This window comes from Sycon ciliatum, chromosome 2 (assembly GCF_964019385.1).
Source record: "Sycon ciliatum chromosome 2, ocSycCili1.1, whole genome shotgun sequence".
Classification (NCBI taxonomy): Eukaryota; Metazoa; Porifera; class Calcarea; order Leucosolenida; family Sycettidae; genus Sycon; species Sycon ciliatum.
Genome location: NC_088644.1, coordinates 27,070,514 through 27,090,513, shown reverse-complemented (window position 1 = coordinate 27,090,513; position 20,000 = coordinate 27,070,514). Strand labels below are relative to the sequence as shown.

The 20,000-nt window shown below is 49.5% G+C and overlaps 4 protein-coding genes across 4 annotated transcripts in view; 2 read left to right on the top strand and 2 right to left on the bottom strand.

Moving 5' to 3' along the window:
- Positions 1-4,283, top strand: part of LOC135809462 (calcium/calmodulin-dependent protein kinase type 1-like) — an 11,743-nt gene extending 7,460 nt beyond the window's left edge. Inside the window, exons 7-11 of the mRNA XM_065322819.1 lie at positions 1-44; positions 1,812-1,831; positions 2,338-2,416; positions 2,810-2,897; positions 3,240-4,283. The exon at positions 1-44 is cut by the window's left edge and continues 49 nt beyond it. Of these exons, the coding sequence (XP_065178891.1) occupies positions 1-44; positions 1,812-1,831; positions 2,338-2,416; positions 2,810-2,897; positions 3,240-3,419 (411 nt within the window). The 3' untranslated portion in view covers positions 3,420-4,283. The remainder of the gene's footprint in view (positions 45-1,811; positions 1,832-2,337; positions 2,417-2,809; positions 2,898-3,239) is intronic.
- Positions 4,284-5,114: 831 nt separating this feature from the next.
- On the bottom strand, positions 5,115-7,845 carry LOC135809464 (uncharacterized). Its single transcript, XM_065322820.1, has 3 exons — positions 7,575-7,845; positions 7,191-7,312; positions 5,115-5,975 (listed from the first exon to the last, which is right to left on the bottom strand). Exons 1-3 carry the CDS (start codon positions 7,665-7,667, stop codon positions 5,711-5,713), a joined length of 480 nt encoding a protein of 159 aa, XP_065178892.1. The 5' UTR covers positions 7,668-7,845; the 3' UTR covers positions 5,115-5,710.
- A 372-nt stretch (positions 7,846-8,217) lies between these two features.
- On the top strand, positions 8,218-13,631 carry LOC135809458 (histone-lysine N-methyltransferase SUV39H2-like). Its single transcript, XM_065322812.1, has 5 exons — positions 8,218-8,617; positions 9,466-10,062; positions 11,172-11,270; positions 12,077-12,211; positions 12,441-13,631. The coding sequence occupies exons 1-5, from the start codon at positions 8,522-8,524 to the stop codon at positions 12,744-12,746; spliced, it is 1,233 nt and encodes a 410-aa protein (XP_065178884.1). The 5' UTR covers positions 8,218-8,521; the 3' UTR covers positions 12,747-13,631.
- A 1,196-nt stretch (positions 13,632-14,827) lies between these two features.
- On the bottom strand, positions 14,828-19,366 carry LOC135809457 (uncharacterized). The gene has a single exon (XM_065322810.1). It carries the CDS (start codon positions 19,232-19,234, stop codon positions 15,554-15,556), a length of 3,681 nt encoding a protein of 1,226 aa, XP_065178882.1. The 5' UTR covers positions 19,235-19,366; the 3' UTR covers positions 14,828-15,553.
- Between the last annotated feature and the right edge of the window lie 634 nt (positions 19,367-20,000).

Genomic DNA, 20,000 nt, shown 5'->3' with positions numbered 1-20,000 from the left:
ACACAGATCATGCGTGGAGACTATGAGTTTGACTCTCCCTACTGGTACGTTACATTGCTGCTAGTGCAGCCTATGAAACTCCTTGTTCGCCTGGTAGTTGTGTTGCCTTGCTCACTGAGCATAGTCCAGCCGTGCCCTTCCCTTCCCCCCTACCCCGCCTATCCTTTGCAAATTGGAGCAATGATGCCATCACAGGGGCGGATCCTGAGATCTCTACAGGGGGTTTCCACTTCCAGTTTAGCAAGAACTGAATAGCTAATACTGATGTACATGTACACGCATATATTTGCAAAATGTTGGGGGTCCCCCCCCCCCACCCCCCCCCCCCCCCCCCCACTTCCCGAATCCGCCCCTGCACAATGTCAGGAGACTGCTGTAAAATCACCAGGGCCCTGAATCATTACACCTGCACACATATCGGTTGCTGTAGCCTCCAAACCTTTCAGGTTGCAGCTCAGCCTTGGGGCCATACCAGGTAGCGGACATACAGTAAGCAAGGCCAGTTGACCTATGTAAACTATAGGACTGTCACTACATCCAGAGCTCACCAGCAGTGAGTGGGATCCCATGTGTCATTGCACACATAATGTCATGCAGGGAAGTACCCAATACCCTAGCTTTCATTTGGGTTTTTTCTAGCGTAGGGTGATTCTGAACACAAGTATCCGGCTGCGCCCATACTGCCCTGATAGGTCATTGCATTCCGCAATGACCTATCACGGCTAACACATTACATGCAATGTGGTCAGCAGTGTCCTGGTGTCCATATTGTGATGGTGCAGACTAGACACAATGAAGTGCTTCACACAGACACGTTTACATGCTCACACACACCTTGACCTTGATCTTGCCCATTGCGTACGCAATGATAGCGAATGTCGGAAAGTTCAAGTGAGGACACAAGCGCAGAACTTGGCATGTCGTTTCAGGTCTCCTGGTCGACGAAACGGGCGTCCACAGACACATAGAAGAGGATCAGGAGGGGGCCGTGGCGGTGGAGTGCTACTCTCAACTCATCTCCAGCCGGGACGATCTTGGCAACTCTCAAGCCAGGTGGTCACGCCGAGGTCCACCAGGTCAGTCGACACCACATCTCGCCACCTCTTCTTCGGGCCGTGACGAGGACGGGGGGCAGGCAGCTCGCCGAACAGCAATTGCTTCGGTGCGCGCGAGTCGTCCAACCTGCCGACGTGACCCAGCCAACGAAGCCGGTGGCGACGGATGATGCTGGTGATGTCAGGGTCAACACCGAATGTAGCCGCTAATGTGGCCGTTGAGATCCGATCATCCCACTGTTGACGACGGCCGATACCCACGATGGACCGAACACACTGATGGTGAAACGTGTTTAGCTTCTGGAGGTGGCCTGCCTTGGTGGTCCACGTCTCCGCACCATACAAGATGCTGCTAACAATTGTTCCGTTCGTTGGGCTGCAGTCCGCAAGTTGCAGACGCTCTCACACACACACACACACACACACACACACACACACACACACACACACACACACACACACACACACACGCACACACACGCACACACACACACACACACACACACTCTCTCTCTATCTCTCTCTCTCTCTCTCTCTCTCTCTCTCTCTCTCTGTGGGGGTCTCTATCTCTCCATATTCAATGTAGATGATGTATTAAGTGCATGATCTGCTCCACTGTTAAAAAGATGTTTTGTTTCTGCTGTTACATACAGTACAGGTCAGTTTAGCCTCACAAGTTGCACTGACCACACTCTATTGTCTTTCTGTTTCATGCATCTCCTAATCTTCTCGATTGCCGCGTCATGGACAATACAGGGACAATATCTCAGATTCGGGTGAGTTTATTTCCACAGGCCAGTGAGCAATCAACCAGGTTGAACCACTAGTAGTTACTGCTAGATGGAGGCTCTGCACACGTTATTCCCGGTTTAGAATGTTCTGAGCTTCTATCTGTATCAGCTGGTAAAGTGCTCATACTATCCTCCAGTCAGTCCCAGGTTGGCAGTGGATGTACATGTACCGTATTTTCCCGATTAATAAGTCGCACCCCCATTTTCAGGTTTGAACTGTATTTTGATATATTGACTTGAGTAGTAAGTTATGCTCGATTGTAAGTCGCACCCCTTTTTACCCTTGAGTTTTAGTGTAAAAAGGTACGATATTCGGGAAATACGGTATTCTCATTTTAAAAAGTTATGTTACGAAACATGTCGTAATATCTTCAAAGTACTTGTGCATGTACACGTTTCTTTCTAGACTGGTGTAAATGCTATGGTGTAGCCTGACTGGTTTGTGTTGTGTCTTAACTGTGGGATCTGTTTGCTGTTCCCGCGATACACAGCGAAGGAGTACATCCGCCACATGCTAACCGTAGATGCGCGCAAGAGATGCGACTGTAACGAGGCACTCGCTCACCCGTGGTAAGCCATCATTGCCGCTGAGTCAAGTGGCGAATGATTGTGTTCCCAGTGTATCCATGCTGTTACTGGTAGGTGATTGTCGTGCTGTTTGTGTTTGACAGGGAGCGTAGCCCACATCACACGCCCCGGCAACAGTCCAACCTCTTCCCAGCCTGCAACCTAGCACTCTTGATCTTCCCTTACCTTATAATGATGCGGTAACACACTGTTTCGGAGACAAAATTCACGCCATCACCCGGTACCCATGCATGCCAGGAACTGTTCGGGATGCATCCCAAGCTATTGATATTGTTAAAGTCACACAAGTTTAAAGTTACAGCGTAAAGGCTAGCTGCTCTGTAGCTTAGTTGACAGTGATGCTTTTCCCTGACATCTTTGTCACTTTGCTGTTAGGGTTGGAGGAGATACTGCCAAGAGCGATAACATTGCTTCTCAAGTCACCGAGAAACTGAAGAAGAACTTTGCCAAGGAGAGATGGAAGGTGAGTAAGCTGGATGACATGCCATGCTACTCCGGCTGGCAGGATGTTTACTCAATGCTGCTCATTGGATGCCGTGTATCACAGCCTTCACAGGTGACTCTGGCTGCTTCAATATCCTCCCTGCTACTAAGTGGAATGGTATCCAATACATGTATCCATAGAGCTTGGTTACTCTCGGAAACTGGTGGATAAGATTGGAATCATACTTTTAAAATATCCGGCTTATCTCGGCTGTTGTGACAACCTAGCTGATCAGTTCTGAATAGAATGATAGACCAGTGCATATTGCTGTCTGAGTGTAAATTTCCTTTGCTTCCCATCCTGCTGTGCGTTGACGAACAGGGAGCAATCCATGCCACCCAGGCCATAGTTCGAATGCAGAAGGTTCTGGGTGGAGCTGGCCGAAGCGACGCAGCCGAGCAGAGCGGAGAGGAACCTGCAGCAGCCAGTGCATCCCCGTCAGATGACTTTACGACCGACTCTGAGAGACTGCGTCGCATGATGGAAGGCACTGCATTGTAGGTTACGTATAGAAAGCTTTGTCCTCGCTTCCGGCTGTATCCTCTCTGTGCCGCTTCCACCAGCTACCTCAGTTGGCGGGTGCCGAGCAACTCTTTCTCATCATTGCTGTCTTGCCTACACTTGTCGCTGGTATGGGCAAAGAAATCCTAGGAGGGCATGACGCCATCGTGCAGCTGTCATTAGAGCTTCAACTGTGGATGCACGCGGCCACTCGGTCGTTGAGAGCGCGGTTAGGGTGTGTACTATCCCTCATCCATCTGTCTGTTTTTCTGTCTCCCCTCGAATGTCAGTGTTTCCTTTAGCATTGCGCACTAACGGATATACAGCATTCTCAACATACCTGTGCAGATTCTGTGTGTGTGTGTGTGTGTGTGTGTGTGTGTGTGTGTGTGTGTGCGTGTGTGTGTGTGTGTGTGTGCGTAGCGCTGTTCGCCATTGTTGCATTGTCATGTATAATAAGCGTACCCATCAATGTCTGGTGTATATTTGCCATTTTAATATTATTGCAATTGCTGTAGTGTTTTGCAATATGTAGGCTTCATTCGGGGTGCGGCCATCTCATCAATTAGCACTACTGACCAATAGCACATTGTAACAAACTTGCTCAGGGCATGGGAAATTTCCCTCATGCACCTATTCTAATACCCATCCTTCATATTCAGCATTCCTGCTCAACACTACTTGAAGTTGTGACCGAGTAATTCCCCTGCATTAGTTAGCACACCGGCAACTGTGCAATGCCACCCCTTCTCGGTTTAGGAATGTCTCAATTTTAGAAGCCGATTGTTTTTCTTGTCAGTCTAGATCTGTGGCACCGTGCACTGGTGAATTGTGCACGGCTAGTGATGCCGTTTGTGTGCAACAGGTCCTCTTGTTTGTTCGTGTGCAACATGCCGACCATGTGGACGCGCGGGACATGTCCGTGTGTATTGCTGCCGGTGCGTTGTGTGCAGTGAGGGGGCTACATGGGCTGCTAACCTTCAAGCTGCAGTCAAATGACGCAATGTTTTACAACTTTTACTCCAGGGTCGTCTTGGTGAACACAGTCAAACTGCGGCATGTCACCGATTCGCAAATTAGACTGTGCTTACAAAGTGGTGTCGAGACTTTTTAGTTAAGTTTTTACCACATGTAATAGCCTAGGTAAAACTAAAGCAGGTGGGGGTTGAAGTCATGCCTGGAGAGGCGAGATATCGCATATGTATCATTTTTTATCCAGCTTTAACCAAACGCTGCTGCATCCGCCGTGTTCGGTGTGCCACTGGGTCCCGGCTGTATTGCAAACCACTTTGTACATGCTTCGCCACGCGCCATTGCCATTGTATCATTCAACCCACAGGGATGGAGAAAAACTTGGTTCATAGTATGCACCCAGGAACCAGGTTATGCCGCTATATTGGCTGCAAAGCAGTGCATGGTTTACTGCTGTGGGCTGACACTTCTGCATGTAGTCTGGATTGCACCCGTGGACCACTTCGAATGCACTCCGGGCGACGGTCGTGCAACCACACAACAACAGTCAGCGACCGGCCTACAATGTACACAAGCAACAACTCTTTGGAAGAACGACCCATGGAAATACCAATACACCACCTACCTGCAAGCCTCGTACACGGACATGCACACATGCAGATGCACACACATACACACACACACACACACGACCAACACGGTCGATGAAAGGACACAGTGTGCTGCGGGAATATAATCTATAATTATTCCTACACCTTACATGCATTCTCAAATTCAAATAAAACACGATCTAACCGAGGAAAGAGCCACAAAGCAATACAGTACAACAGCTGACCTAGCAAGGCAAATACTGCGTAGCATAGCAGCACTTGGTCATACCCAGATGATTATGTGAACAGACACGCATAAGTTACAGCACACAAAAACAACTGCTAATTGAAAAAGCCATAATTAACACGTGCAATTCGCAAGCGCTACGGCGGAAATCTTATTTAAATAGGGCGACCATAAAGTGCAACAACATATTTACAGCCGTGTTGTATGTACACACCACAATGTAACGATGCAGTGGATAAGCAAGTCTCTACCAGAGCCGGTGCCGGGGACACGCACCCGAGCGCATACGACACGACCCGAAAATTGCACCCCGATTCGATTTCCGGCGCAGAAATGTGTCCGGCAATGTGGTAGCAGAAATATATTCATTGACAAGACGTACAACAGGTGTGGGATACGGCGGCCCTGCATTATCAGGCTAATAACTGCAAAACCGGTTCAGCGAAGTAATGCAAGGTCCGACTTCTACACGAGACAAAATCCTATTTACCTAGATTGAGGTAGCACTTGGCAGCGTTGACATACCACTCGATCAGGCTTTCGTCCTTGGTCGGCTCGCCGCCCGTTCCCGGCCAAGGCGGGTCATACGTGGCCTCGGGGAAGTCAACGCCGCCTAGCTTGTCGAGCTTGTCGTGCCATATTTGCCGCGGGAAGCGATCAAGACCATACTCCTTGCGCCGCTCTTCCCATTCCCGGTCCTCCTTCAGGACTTCTTCATAGGCGTGGTGACGCGCCCACATGGCCAGCCTAATCAACAAGTCGTAGGGGAGTAGTAAAGGCAAAGGCAGCACAGAAAACAATTCCAGGCATCTGTCGAACTCAATGCACACACATACTCGGCACGAAAACATCAGCTACATGTAAAAGACCAGGCCCAGGTTGAAAACCCATGCGCTGCATCCGCTTGTGCCGCTCTTTCTGCAATCTTGTGTCCAGTACAATGGCATCATACTCAGCTCAGCCAGTAGGACACTAGATCTATGTTGTTCCAGTGTTGCACCCCGGTGAGTAGTGGGTGCATGCATAATCTGCAGAGCTTGCACGGCCACGCATATGGTGTTCATTAGCCCAATCTCTCCTGGACATTCGGAATAGTCAACTGCTCATCCATACTTCACGTGATCATGGTGATGGCTCTCTGATTGGCACATCACTAATAAAATGGCTAAAGAAACCTGGACCAAGCCGGCAATTCCAGTGTTGCAAAGGACGGATTCATGACCAGGATTAGAAACCAGCATTGCTGTCTTTCCGCGACAGTCCCCTACTCCTGGATGCCATATTTGCACCTGCATACCCGTGGCACTTTCTTACTCACACAATGTACAATGTACTAGTCCCCCTCTCTAAAGGCTGAATCTTATGTCATGGGTTCCAGTCCGGCATACTAGTACACAGGCATCGATGTTGCGAAAGTGATCTTTGGATGGATGGGATTCGAACCCAGCACACCTGATCTCTGAGACGGCCGTGTCCTGCCAGATAGGCTACCATTGATTCCACAGACCCGCCCCTCTCCCTCCTCCTCCTCCCCCCCCCCCCCCCCTCCCTCCCTCCCTCTCTCTCTCTCTCTCTCTCTCTAACTTCAGCCAGTACCATACAGCCTGGCTACACGGAAAGTTCAAACCTGTGGAGCCACGGTCCCCGGTACTCCCCTGGCATGACAATCAGGATACTGACCAACTATGTGCAGTGCATGCACAGTAGGTGTGCAGCGAGTACGCTGTTATTATTTTTATTTTACTTCATCAAGCGAACAGGCACTGATGCCTTCTCACCCGCAGTCAAGGGCTGACACACAGAATGATGAAAAATCGTAACATCCCCCTTCCCTCTCAACATTTCACTGGTAGGAACAACTGTACAGCTTCTTCTGGTTTTTTATTTTCCTTTGTTTTCTTTTTCCTTTTAACTATAGTACGTGTACATGACGTGATGGTGTAGCCACTGGCATGTGCTTACTTGTACCGTGGAGCATACCAGACGTAGAACAGATACGACACTGGCGGAATACACCCGGTGACGATATACCATAGCGCTGACGAGCTCTGCGGGTCTCGTCTTACCTCGCCAGCTTTCAGTGCCTGTTGCAGAATGCATTAACGCCATCGCAAAGGCAGCAAACAAAATCATTATAGCAATGCCAAACAGCGTACTGGTACATGTGTACATGTAATAATTGAAAACATTCTTTTTCCAACATAACGATTTAGGAACAGTGCGATTCCCAGCTTCCGTGGCAATTTACAATCAACAATACAAAGCAACATTGCAACTCCTCGCCATGTTCATCAAGATCGACACAAGGTAAAAACAAAAACAAGACGCAGATCTTTTCTTCCTTACCCGACGATTGTGTTTGAAGCCTTTCGGCTTGTCTGCTCTGATGATGATGGGACGGGCGGTTTTCGCCCAACGCCGCACAATCCAACTGCTCATGGCAGTAGAGGCTACATCAACAGCGGCTAGCTGTTCGCCTCCACTCCGCCACACTGCCCCGGACGATCTAGCAGCTAGAACAACCTTTGAAATCCTCCTGTTCTCTTCTACACTCGAGCTCTATTATTTTTCAGTCACGGAGCAAGGAAGGAGGCCGTGTACGGTGTAGACCATGGTGGACTGACTGACTGTGTAGCATATTTCACCATGACCGGGGCACTACAAAAAAATGTAACTCGTGAACCGATTGTTTTTTCGCGGCGTCGCGGGCCAGGCCATAGACTAGTACGAGTAGCTAGCACCACCATCCGCGCTAGCGTGTCATGCCAAGCCACGAGTCACGACCGCGCCTTGCGCAGGATAGCGCATATCAACCGCCGCACCGCGTACCGGCGCGTTCAATATTTTTTAGCAGCGCTAGCGCTGCCGCGAAAATGACGTCAGTTGAAAGTTCAGGCTTATGCGAGGCGCGGGATCGCGGGAATCCAGGCAAGATTTGAATCACAGCTATGGTGCTCACTGCTCGTACAGTCGTAGCGTGGGCTGGAGTAGCTTTGTGCACCCACGCTGAACTACTACATTGTAGTAGCTTTCCATCATGCCGGACAATGTTGCTTGAGGATTCCCCTTGCATCTAGATCTCCATCATGTGTTTGTGCCGACAGTAACCGAGAAGGGCTCGTCCAGTCACTGGCTACTTAGAAAAGCGCTTGTTTGAACGTTACTGTTGTAGTCGTTCTGCTGCAAATGTTTGAAGTACATGACTAGTTGAACGCTGCTGAGCTGCATGAAATCGAAAAGGCAGTAAACAAAACCCTGTTAGGAAGATCAAGCGACTGTAATACGGGCAGACGATGCCATCATCTCGGAAACCTAAGAGAAAAAGGAAAGAGGATGAGGAGCCTGAATACGAAGTGGAACACCTCGTTGCTCACAGGGTGGAGCCTGAAGTAAGCCCTTGTGCAAGAACAAGCACACACTTCTCTTCTGAATTGTTCACATCCTTCAACATGTGTCTGTACGGTTAATGACCGTTGGACTATTTTCTTTGTGTCGGGGTGGATTGAGAAATTCCAACTCGTATCCCCGGCATCATTTGAGCATTGGTAGTCATTTATGTTGAGCCAAGGAATATAGCCAAGGAATGTTGAAAAAAATTAATATTATAACTACATGTACCATCATGAGAACAAAATAGATTGCTTCCAATAGTGGTCATACATGCATTAAATACTGCTAGCACGAACACCCACGGCCACACACATCCACACACGTGCCCGAGAGTGCACACACACACACACACACACCATGTACCATGTATACGCCCGTCGCAAGAGAAGCACGCAAATCTGCAAATGCACTGGATGTGCACCCACAGATTTTCTCTTTATAGCAACGATAGCGGATCTGATTCTGATTGAAACAGATCAAGACAAGCGCCAGATAACTGTTTAATCCACACAACTGGCGAAGCCATGTGAATCGACCCCCCAATGCACACCTGGTCTACACCACACGGAGTACATCTGCATAGGACGGCCAAGACAGTCACCTATGCACACACACACAGACACGTGCGCGCGCTAAGAGTAAGGGGGAAATGAACCAAATCTATCTTGCAGGCGCTGGCGATGTGTTTGAACACTTCAAGCAAACAATCAGTGGCACGGGTACAAGTACATGTACACCATGTAGTGGTATGTATGGGTGTGCACTGGTGTGTGTGTGTGCGTGTGCGTGCGAGCAAGCACACATGTGCTAATGTGTGTTTGACCACCCCTCCTGTTATGTTCTGTAGGGCACAGAGCGCCAGTACCAGATCAAATGGCTGAACTACCCCAGCGATCAGAACACCTGGGAGCGTGTTTCCAATCTCAACTGTCCGCTGGCTCTGGCAGCGTACTCCGAGATTCTTGGCGAGGATATCAAGTTGCCTGAAGCAGCACTTGACGACAGCCAAGTGGAACGCCTGGTATCACTGCAGCAGAGGAAGGTGAAAGTCCTCAAGCAGGTGGAGGCGTTGAAGAGGTGGGAGCGACAGCTGAATGCATCACGGGGCAACGAGGAGCAGATCTGCGTGGAGAATCGCATTGACCTGGCCGGCCCACCAGACGACTTTACCTACATCAGTGAGTGTGTGGCCGGCAAGGGTGTCACCATCCTCAAAGACCCGCTCGTCGGCTGCACGTGCAGTAGAGCGGACCCTCTCGGCTGCTCAGCGGCGTCCGACTGCTGTGCGTCGCATGCCGGCGGCGCGTTTGCCTACAAGGACCGGCGTCTGGTGCTGGACGCCGGCCAGGCGGTGTTCGAGTGCAACTCGCGCTGCACGTGCGCGGCGCAGCGAATGCAGGCGCGCAACATCTGCGAGAACCGAGTCGTGCAGCTTGGACGTCAGGTGAGCGCACGCATCCCGTTGCAACCAGTCAGCTGCACTCTCCAGTACCTGCAGGGTTGTGTGTGTGTGTGTGTGTGTGTGTGTGTGTGTGTGTGTGTGTGTGTGTGTGTGTGTGTGTGTGTGTGTGTATCTCAACGGGGGGTTGGGGCATGTCTATGATGATTGAATACTTTACACTTTGAAAATCTCTCTTGTCCGAGCATGTCAGCAGAGAAGGGTGAGCGTAATTCACAACACTGTATATACTCGTATGTTCATCCTCCGGAAACAAATACTTTGTGACTTCCTTCAACATGTCAGTTCTTGTGAATTGAGCTCTGCGGAATCAGGCGATGGTGACTCCAAGTGAGATCCAAATGGCGCCGATTTCTTTTCTCTAGTATGTACACTCGTTGTCTGGAAGTGTTTTCGTTCTACTGGACCAAATTTCTTGAGCACAATAATTCCTGAGAATGTGAGTGAAAAGTCACGTTTTTTTTTTCAATTTTCGGAGGAAGTACACCTTGTGATACGTCTTATTGTGGGTAACTACATGCACGCACACTTTGAGTGTTGTGTGGCAGTAAAACATTACCGTACGGGCAATATATGTTGCCGCGTAACGCGTAATGCAGGGGGGTGCGGCGTAACGCGCGACCAGGCTAGTGCGACAAATTTTCGTTGCGTTCGTAACGCGCGTCCGGCGGGGTGCGGCGATCTTTTCATTGCAGTTTGCAAAAAATGATGCGGCAATAGCAAAAAAAATGATGCGGCAATAGCAAAAAAGTGATGCGGCAATAGCAAAAAAAGGACTGCGGCAATATAGAAACCTGTGTAACGGCTCCTGTGCGACTTTGCATGTAACGCCCTGCGTGCGGCAAACATGTGCCAATGTAACGCTTCATGGCCTCACTGCGACCATATATATTGCCAGTACGGTACTCACCGGTCCTAAAAGATGACCTGTATGGGTGCGGGGGGGGGGGATAAGGGTTTTTTCATGTACTTCTCAAATGTAAATACATTGTGTGTGCGTATGTGAATCAGTTCATTGAAATGAAGCTGTGACTATTGAAGTTTCTTTTCGCTCGTTTCTTTGTTCCTTTCCTGTTCATGATTGTCACCTGCAGGTGCCTGTCACGATTTTTCGAACACAGACGCGAGGATGGGGCCTTAAATCCAGCCAGAACATTCTGAAGGGCACCTTTATTACTGAATACGTTGGAGAGGTAATTTGTGTTGCTCCTGGTATGGGTTGGGAGGGAGGGAAGGGGGGGGGGGGGGGGGCAGCTGAACTGTGGACTCCCTGCTGCATGGCGTAGTGATGTGTGCTTATAACGCCTCGCCTACTCTCATCCCGTGCAGTTTTTATTAATTTTTATACAGCTGTCTACAGCATTGGGTTAGTTTTTATACATGTACTTGTAGTCATCAGTTAGACGCCAAGTCTGTTATGCTGTGTTGCCACACCTGCCGACATGTCAGTAGCCTGCCGATTTTTGAGGCATGTCACGACCTGCAGACAATTGACCTTCTCCTGCCGACAACAGCCATGAAAGTGTTCAAGTTTGACCTTATGCATGGTTTAGGAGTCGTGATCCAGATTTTTGACTTTTACTGCGCATCACGAGTGTTTCCATAGCTCTCTCCTGAGGCGCTAAGCGAAATCATCATGTCTCGGGGAAAAATCGGCAAACTCAGCCTGAGTGTCACACAAAACCATTAATGTTTTTTTTTCTTATCAGTGCCGCATGTGTGTGTATCGAGGTTGCTATAGGGGAGGGAGGGGGGGGGGGGGGGGGGGTCCGGGGGCAAAGCCCCCGGATGATGCATTTTATTTTTTCATGCTACTGATATTTGGCTAGAATGATGTGGCAACACTGGTTATGTAGGCGGTCGGAAATGTCTTCAGAAATATGATGATGGCTTCATAGTGTTCCTGCTATGCTGCGCCTGGGAGAAGTATCCTGAAAGTAGAATTGCTCTTCACCTCATGTTGTACACACTTGTATTGTGTGTATTTCTCCTCCGCCAGCTGGTCACAGCCATCGAGGCAGAAGAACGTAGCCCAGAGTATCAGTTTGAGCTCGACTTCACTGAGGAAAAGGCTTTCCAGTATGTTATCGATGCTAAGAAGATGGGAAGCGTCTCGCACTTCATCAACCATTCGGTGAGCAGGGACGTTTTATATGGCGACGGTAATGTACCCTAAACTTGACATGTGTGTAGCCTGTTGATGGCCTCCCTTACTTCAGGGCAGAGCATCGGCAATTGTACAGATGTGAATCGCCGCACAAGATGGAACGCATTGGTATTCTGAGTACTTTTTTTTCCTTGCTGGCACCAGTATGCTTGATTCTGTATGTTATTGTTGCCCATTGGTTGTCTCTTTGCTGCAGTGCGATCCGAATCTGGTTGTGCATGGTGTGTTCGTTGACAACCCGGACATTTCCATGCCACGCATCGGTCTCTTTGCCAAGAAGTTCATCCGTGCCGGTACCGAGTTGACGTTCGACTATTTCCTGTCACAGGATGCCTCATGCCATTCGCCCGGCCTAACACCGGTTGCCAAGCGAGTGAAGCCGCCGACACTCGCTGGGCCGCTCTCCCCCGTTCACCCATACTCGCCAACTTCATCGCCAAGTCGCCGAGAGCGCATTCCGTGCCGCTGCGGCGCGAAGAATTGCCGAGGCTTCATATATTGACGCTGCTGTGTGCGAAGCGTGACACGTTGTACGCAAGTCGTTGCGCGTGTGGATGTGCACGTGTGCACGTGTTGTACATTTCCATCGTTGTTGTACATGTTCTTGTAATTTGGTTGCTGTTCATGGCCAGTTTTTGGCATGCTTAGTTATTGCTGATGACATGTATTCATCAGCAATCGCTTCCCCTTTTCACGCTGTAAGCTCGTTTTTGTAGTGCATGGCCATCTTGACTGCCAAGCACATACTGAAAGAAATGGCCAAGAGGAATGATATAATGCCTTGCCTCTCCTCTCCCCTACATATGTTAAGCCGTTTGACATGTGTTGCATTTTATTATTCATTCCTCTATCGTCACTGCCATAGATGGTCTTGCATGATTCATAAAACCACACCATCCTCATTCCTCTTTTGAATGTCAGCCTCTGGTGATGCTGGCACACCTTCCATAATAGTTTGAAAACATGCAATTGGGCTTTTGGTGAACACTGTTTTGTAGATACTCTTTTTTATTATGCCAGTGATGCACACTTTTTACCTTCAAAGACTTTTGTTCTCCTTTTTTTCCGCACTGGTGTTCTCCGAAGGATTTTGCTCTCGTGTCTCGGTGCCTGGTGCTCTTTTCTGTGTTCCTTCGCCGCTTCCTTTTCAACCTTATCATTTGTCAGTGGCACTCGAGAAAGGGCTTCAATGGTAGCTCTAACTGTTTCTATTCTGTGTTTTTGGAGCACAGGTCATTTTGCAGATAACTGCTGTGGTTCAAACATCTTACTTTGGTGCCGTCTGTTTTGTTAACCTTTTGTTCATTTCTTTAGTACGCTTTGAGTGCGATCATGTGAACTCACTACTCGAACCTGTACGTAAAACATGACATTGTGCAAGTGTGAATAGGGCCCCTGTGCTGCGTGTGCGTGTGTCAAACTGTCGGAAGGCTAGTTGGTTGGTTGGAATAGTAACTCCAATTTCACCAAGGTACCAGTGCATCTAGTATCTGCTTCTATCAAAACAGTGTGTTGCCTACACTGGTTACCCCAGCAAGTGTAGGGTGTGCATGCTAGGTAACTGCCTTGGCCGATGTGCACCGTGTGGTGCTGACCAGGTGTGTATTGGAGGCGATTCTCATGGCTTCGCCAATTGTGTGGACTAGGCAGTTATCTGGCGCCAGTTTTGATCTGTCTCTTTCAGATCTTGTCCGCTATCGTGAGCGAGGATCTGTAGGTTCACATCCAGTGCATTTGCGTGCTTCGCTTGCGACGAGCGTATACATGGTGTGTGTGTGTGTGTGTGTGTGTGTTCCACATTCGGACTCCCCAGAGTAAGTGGGTGAGGGCAAGGTACATGTACAGAAAAAATAGATTGGTGGCATCAGGCTCTCCGTCCTGGGAGCATTTACCCCTGCCCCCTCAGGCTCTCCGTCCTGGGAGCATTTACCCCTGCCCCCTCAGGCTCTCCGTCCTGGGAGCATTTACCCCTGCCCCCTCGGAAAGTAGAGCATGTACATGTACTTGGTACCAGCAGAGAGGTTCGGAATTTCCGGTTTTCGACTGTTGCAGGTCAAATGTGGAGGTTGAACGTTCATGAGCTGCTCTGCACTCCTAAACGTTCTAATTTTGACTCTCACCACCTGCTTGTATGATTGGCAACTAAAACGGCGTCTGCTTGTAAAGATGAAAACAAGAAGCTGAGAGTTTCAACCCGATTGCCCGTGTCCGTTCAACTTTCTCGAAAGCTTGACTGCTCTGCTGACTCTTGAACTCATTCTAAAGTACCAGCATCTGTTCAGTGTTGGTTGACAAAGATGGCTAGCACAGCACACCTCCGAGAGTCGAACCCGATAGCATCAGCGGACCCAACCGCAATGCGGCATAAATGCACCCGTCAACCGGACAGAATAAAATACCGACAGAGACAGACGCGACACACACACACACACACACACCATGTACCATGTATACACTCGTCGCAAGAGAAGCACGCAAACACACACACATACACACGCAGCATGTACCATGTATACACCCGTTGCAAGAGAAGCACACAAGCAAGCACGCAAACACACACACACACACACACAGTAACGATAATAAGTAGGCACACAAGTTACTTGTTGCATGTTGAAGTAGTACCGCTCCTAGTATAATGAGTAAGTCGTTGTGAAAATAATGGGATAACATCGCTGGCTCATACTCGAGGATAGAACAAGGGAGAAGTTGATATTCGAGTCAATGAAAGACATGTCCACAGCCTACAGGAACAGCCTACAGGAACTAACTCAAGACAACAAACTAACAAAAGGGGTAAAATGAAATGCATACCGGTAACAAGTACCGGTACAAGTATTGTACGCAGATAAATCTAATACGCGGGAAAGGTAGAGGTGAATTCAAGCAGGTTTAATTTCAATGCGAGCTACCTTGCATTCACAGTCATGCATGCTGTGTGTGGGTATGTGTGTGTGCTTGTGTGTATGCATGCCAGCACAACAAAACACAAAACTGTCAACAAAGAGATATAGTTCCATATCAGTTATGCAGAAATCTGATACTCTCATTAGCCATTCTTGTTGCGTTACTGCAACAGCACAATTCTAAGAACTATCATTCGAAGTCAGTGCCAAATGGAATCTAAGTACTTCAACAAGTACATGACATGTATTGTAAAAATGAGAGAATAAAGTGATCTGTCAGCATGTAGCTAGTGAGGTGGAGGACAAAGAGGGAGAGAGAGAGAGAGTGGAAAAAGGTGGAAGCAAATATTGAGCAAAGATCATGTGTTTGTGTTCTGACCGCCATAATTGGCAAGACAACACCTTACTTGGTCTTGACGCTGTCATACAGTGGTTCTTCAATTTCCAGGCCTTGTATCTCGGATGCTTGCTGATATGTTCCATATTCACCAGATTCAGCAGCAGATTCAGCAGCAGATGCCTTCTGGTACAGTTCCAACATCTCACTTGGCCGCAAATAGCCGGCGTGATTGAAGTCCAAGTCGGTATGGTCTTCACGCTCATCCACAAACTCTGGTGCCGTAATACCTTCACGTCTAGGAGAGGGAAGGTGTTCGTAAAGGCTTGATGTTTCCTCGGGATCTTCGCAACTCAGGTCATTATCGGACGTGTTCTGCAGATGTGTTGGCTTTGCATACATACTCGGACTCGGGAGAGCACCTTTGGAGGTCTCTGATGTTAATGACTCCGCTGATAGAACAGTTTTAGAACGGAATGAGACACTTTCGTATATGCTGTCACAGTAGCTGTCACCAGAGAAAGTGCTGAGTATATCGATAGAAGGAAGCACAGCGGAGTTGGTAGGAGGAAGAGGAGGCGGCTGATCAAGACCACCTCCTGTCACCAGTGTACTTCTGAACTGGATTGGTATACTGCTTGTCGTGGCGCCGGCTGCATCAGTCGAGAATGTCTGCTTGAGGGCGCGGTGACCTTTCAGGGCAGACTGCTCGTTGTAACTCACTGTCCGCCGTTTAATGGTGCCAAAGTTAGCCTTCACTGGCCCATCAACCCACTCAGGATCTTCGGCGAAGAAATAGAGAGTGCTGGAGTCCTTGAATGCTTGGCCTCCTTGAACATGGGCAATAACGCCAGATTGATGAAGGTCGCGGCAGTACACCACAGCTTCTGGTCGCTGGTTGACAAAATCCTCGTGGAAGCGAGTCAGATAATTGACAAGCTCGGTGCCAGTAACACAGCTTGGGTAGCTGCGGCCGAGGTTAATACGTGACTTCAGCATGACGGTAGAATGGAGGCAGAGACGCTGGTACAAGTCACAAGCGGCCGTGTCAACAGGCTTTGCCGTTGAGGCTGCAGACACTGGCCTGTCCTGCTGCTGGGAGAGCTCATCTTGCCTGAAGCGGAACACAGTGTTGTCGTCAGAGAAGTCATGCTTATCATGAACGTGGTGGATGACGTCGTGTTTGACCAATGCTGTCATCATGGTGCTCGCCTCGCTACGAGTCATGGCATGCTGACCATCAACGAGCCAATCAACTACTTCCCGTGCAAGGAACGCGGAGCGGTAGTTGTGGATGCCCTGTCGCACAGAGCGCACAACTTCACTATTGTGCAGCTGCAGTCGCAGGAGCTCACCGAGCGACGTCACAACATCTGCAGGCGTAGAGTCTTGCTGAAGAGGCTTCAGCAAATCAGTATTGCACGGGCGATCAGTGCTGGATGAGGCATGCAGAGAAGAAGAGTCACCATCCCCGGCGGTCTTCAGGCTGCTTGCACTGATGCCCGACTTCAGTGGCGAGGTGAATGCACTATTAGTGGTGTAGACACTCTCATTGGAGAACATGCTTGCACTGGAGGCGGTGCGGCGCAGCAATGACCGACAGGCATTCACTCCCACACTGATTCCAGGGCTGATGCTCTCTGAGAAAGTGCCACTACTTCGACGACCAGCAGCTTCACCAGAGAAACGATAGAAAAGCATTTCGTCCCGGAACGGATGATCAGTGCACACGTGGCCCACTAATTGCTCTTTTTCCATAGAGCGCATTATAGCCAAGCCCTCCAAACGATTGGAAGCATAACCCTCATTGATAAGCCAGTCGACAACATCTTTGCCGATGAAACACTGTGGGTAGACACGGAACTTGTAGCGGCGGTCCTTAACAATCTTGTCAGCCTTCCATTTGAGGTGAAGAGCATTGGCAAGGGTGACGATTTCACTTCGCTGTAGATTAGTGTTGGCATTACCTGGCAGCGGTATGAGGCGGGGAAGATCCACGATACAGGTGGTAACATCAGACATCCGACGTGCTGCGGGGGTGACCGAGCTTCTTCTAGACAAGCTCCGTGGATCGTAGTCTTCACCGAGGCTGTTTGGCCCAGACTCTCCAGCAATGCCACACGACCTGGCCTCAGCGTCCGCTCGGAATGTATAGAGAGTGTCATCATCAGCGAAGTCTGCAACGATGTTGAGATCGTTTTGCGATATCACCAAGCCGTACTGGTATAGGTAGTGCATGATGCCAATAGCTTCAGTGCGGCTCATGTCCCCGAGCTTGTCCGTGGCTACCAGGCACTGAACGATGTTCACTGCCTTAAACGCAATTGTGCCCTCTGCTTCTTGGACTGATTCCGCTAAGCCGGCGGCATAGCAAGTGGCGAAAATACGTGCAGAGACCGTGACCATGTCGAAGAGTAAGCACCATCTATCATCGCCATCCATGCTAAAATCAAGGTACGAATCATCCTGTGATGAGCCATCAGTGCTATTGCTGCCTGCTGATTTCCGTAGCTGCAGGTTACATTTCCTTGTGAACTGCAACGTGCAAACATCAATTCCATCATTGCCAGGAGATGGCTCCAGAATGTCAACGAGGCCATATTTACGAAGGCGCTCCAGGGCTCGTGGTACCAATGCTGGCTTCTCGTCACCACTTTGCTCGAGGTATGCCTTGACAAGTTCATTCTTGTCATAGTAGCAACTGTTGCCAGCGTTATCTACTGGTTTGCAGTGCTGATTGGCAAGTGCAAGCAGCTGTGCACCGATATGCGCCTGAACTTCATACGTACACAGTGCATTTGCTACGGAGATGTTCTGTGCCCTCAGGAAGTTGAGAGAGTCAAGCTCAGGGTTGATCTCGCTCTGCTTTCGAGACGGACTGTCACACTTAAATCGGAAGAAGAGGAATTCATCCTTGAAGTGGTGCTCCTTGACAACATGGTGCACGAGATTGTAATCACGCAGGGTCTCCATGGCTGCCACAGCACCTGCGCGAGTATCGGTACACTTGGAATTGACTAGAAGCGACACCACTTCTTTGGCAATGAAGCAAACTGGATACACCGTACTGTCTAAGCCCCAGCGTCGACTGCGGATCATCTTCATTGCATGAAGCTCGCGATGCAGCCAATAGCAGAAGTAAATTGCCGCTGTACGATGAAGTGCTGGGTCCGAGGTTTTGGTGTCTGGGTTGAGTGCGGTGACGCAACACCACTGCGGTAATCTGCCCACACTGTTTCGCAGCCGAATTGAACCTGACTCCTTCTTGAGGAATGATAGTTGCCGCTTTATCTTGCTCAGATTCATGCCGGACTCTTCTTTACCCTTTCCTTGTGAAGGGGCCCAAACATGGTAGAGCAAGTCGTCATCTTCAAAGTCTTTGTTGTCATCAGCAACGGCAGAAATGTAACCTTGACTGTGCAGCTGCTTCATTGCCGCCAATGCTTCGGCACGTGTCCGCAAGTGTCCGGTAGATACAAGCCATGACAGGATTTCAGACGAGCAGAAGCAGTTACTGTACTTGCGCAGCTTTTGCCGGTGCTGCCTGACAAGGTCTGTACGGCGCAGCTGTAGGTAAAAAAACTCTGCAGCCTGGCCTGGATTAGCCTGGAGCAGTGCATAGAAGCCTGAGTCACCTACTTCACCACTGTCCATAGATCTCAGGTCAGCATCCGGAGATAAGAAGTCATTCTCCGAGGAGACCATGGTGTAACGACTATCAGCTGCTTGCCGAGGACATGTCGACATTTGGCTTTCGCGGACATCTGGCCAGCAGCAGCCGCCGCAACGACTCGACTCGGACAACCACAATTGTACAATGACCTGGCTTATTCACAAGATGCATATACATGTACGAGCAAATCTCTCAAGCTCGAGGAAGAAGAAATTATGATGCTCAGCATGCATTGTCAAGAATTTGAGAAGTACGGTACGGTACAATCCTAGAAGGACGCCATGTTGTTGTCATGCATATCGCGATATCGTGGGCGCATGATATGTCGACATCACACATGGACATGTCACACTCTCAATACACAGTATTAAACTAGTAAGTTTATCGTATGACCCCACCCCCCATATATGTGCACATATAACCAGGGGGTTAACTTTAAAAGGATATGACCCGGGTCTGGATGTCCGGGTATGGCTAGCCTATGGTAGATCTGCACCTTCCCGTATGTCACGTGATTGTCGCCTTGGAGTGGACCAATGACAGATGAAACAGCGCGGGCTGGAAAGCGCGGTCCTGCCTGCTCAAAGACAAAGGTGATGGAACTGGATCCACTGCCCGGGCAGTGGAATCCGTTCCTGCCCGTCGTCAAGTGACGACGGGCAGGAACGGATTCCAGTGCCCGTCGTCAAGTAACGACGGGCAGTGGAATCCGTTCCTGCCCGTCGTCAAGTGACGACGGGCAGGAACGGATTCCACTGCCCGTCGTCACTTGACGACGGGCAGGAACGGATTCCACTGCCCCGCGTCGTCACTGGACTGACTCTCTACGAGTACTTCATG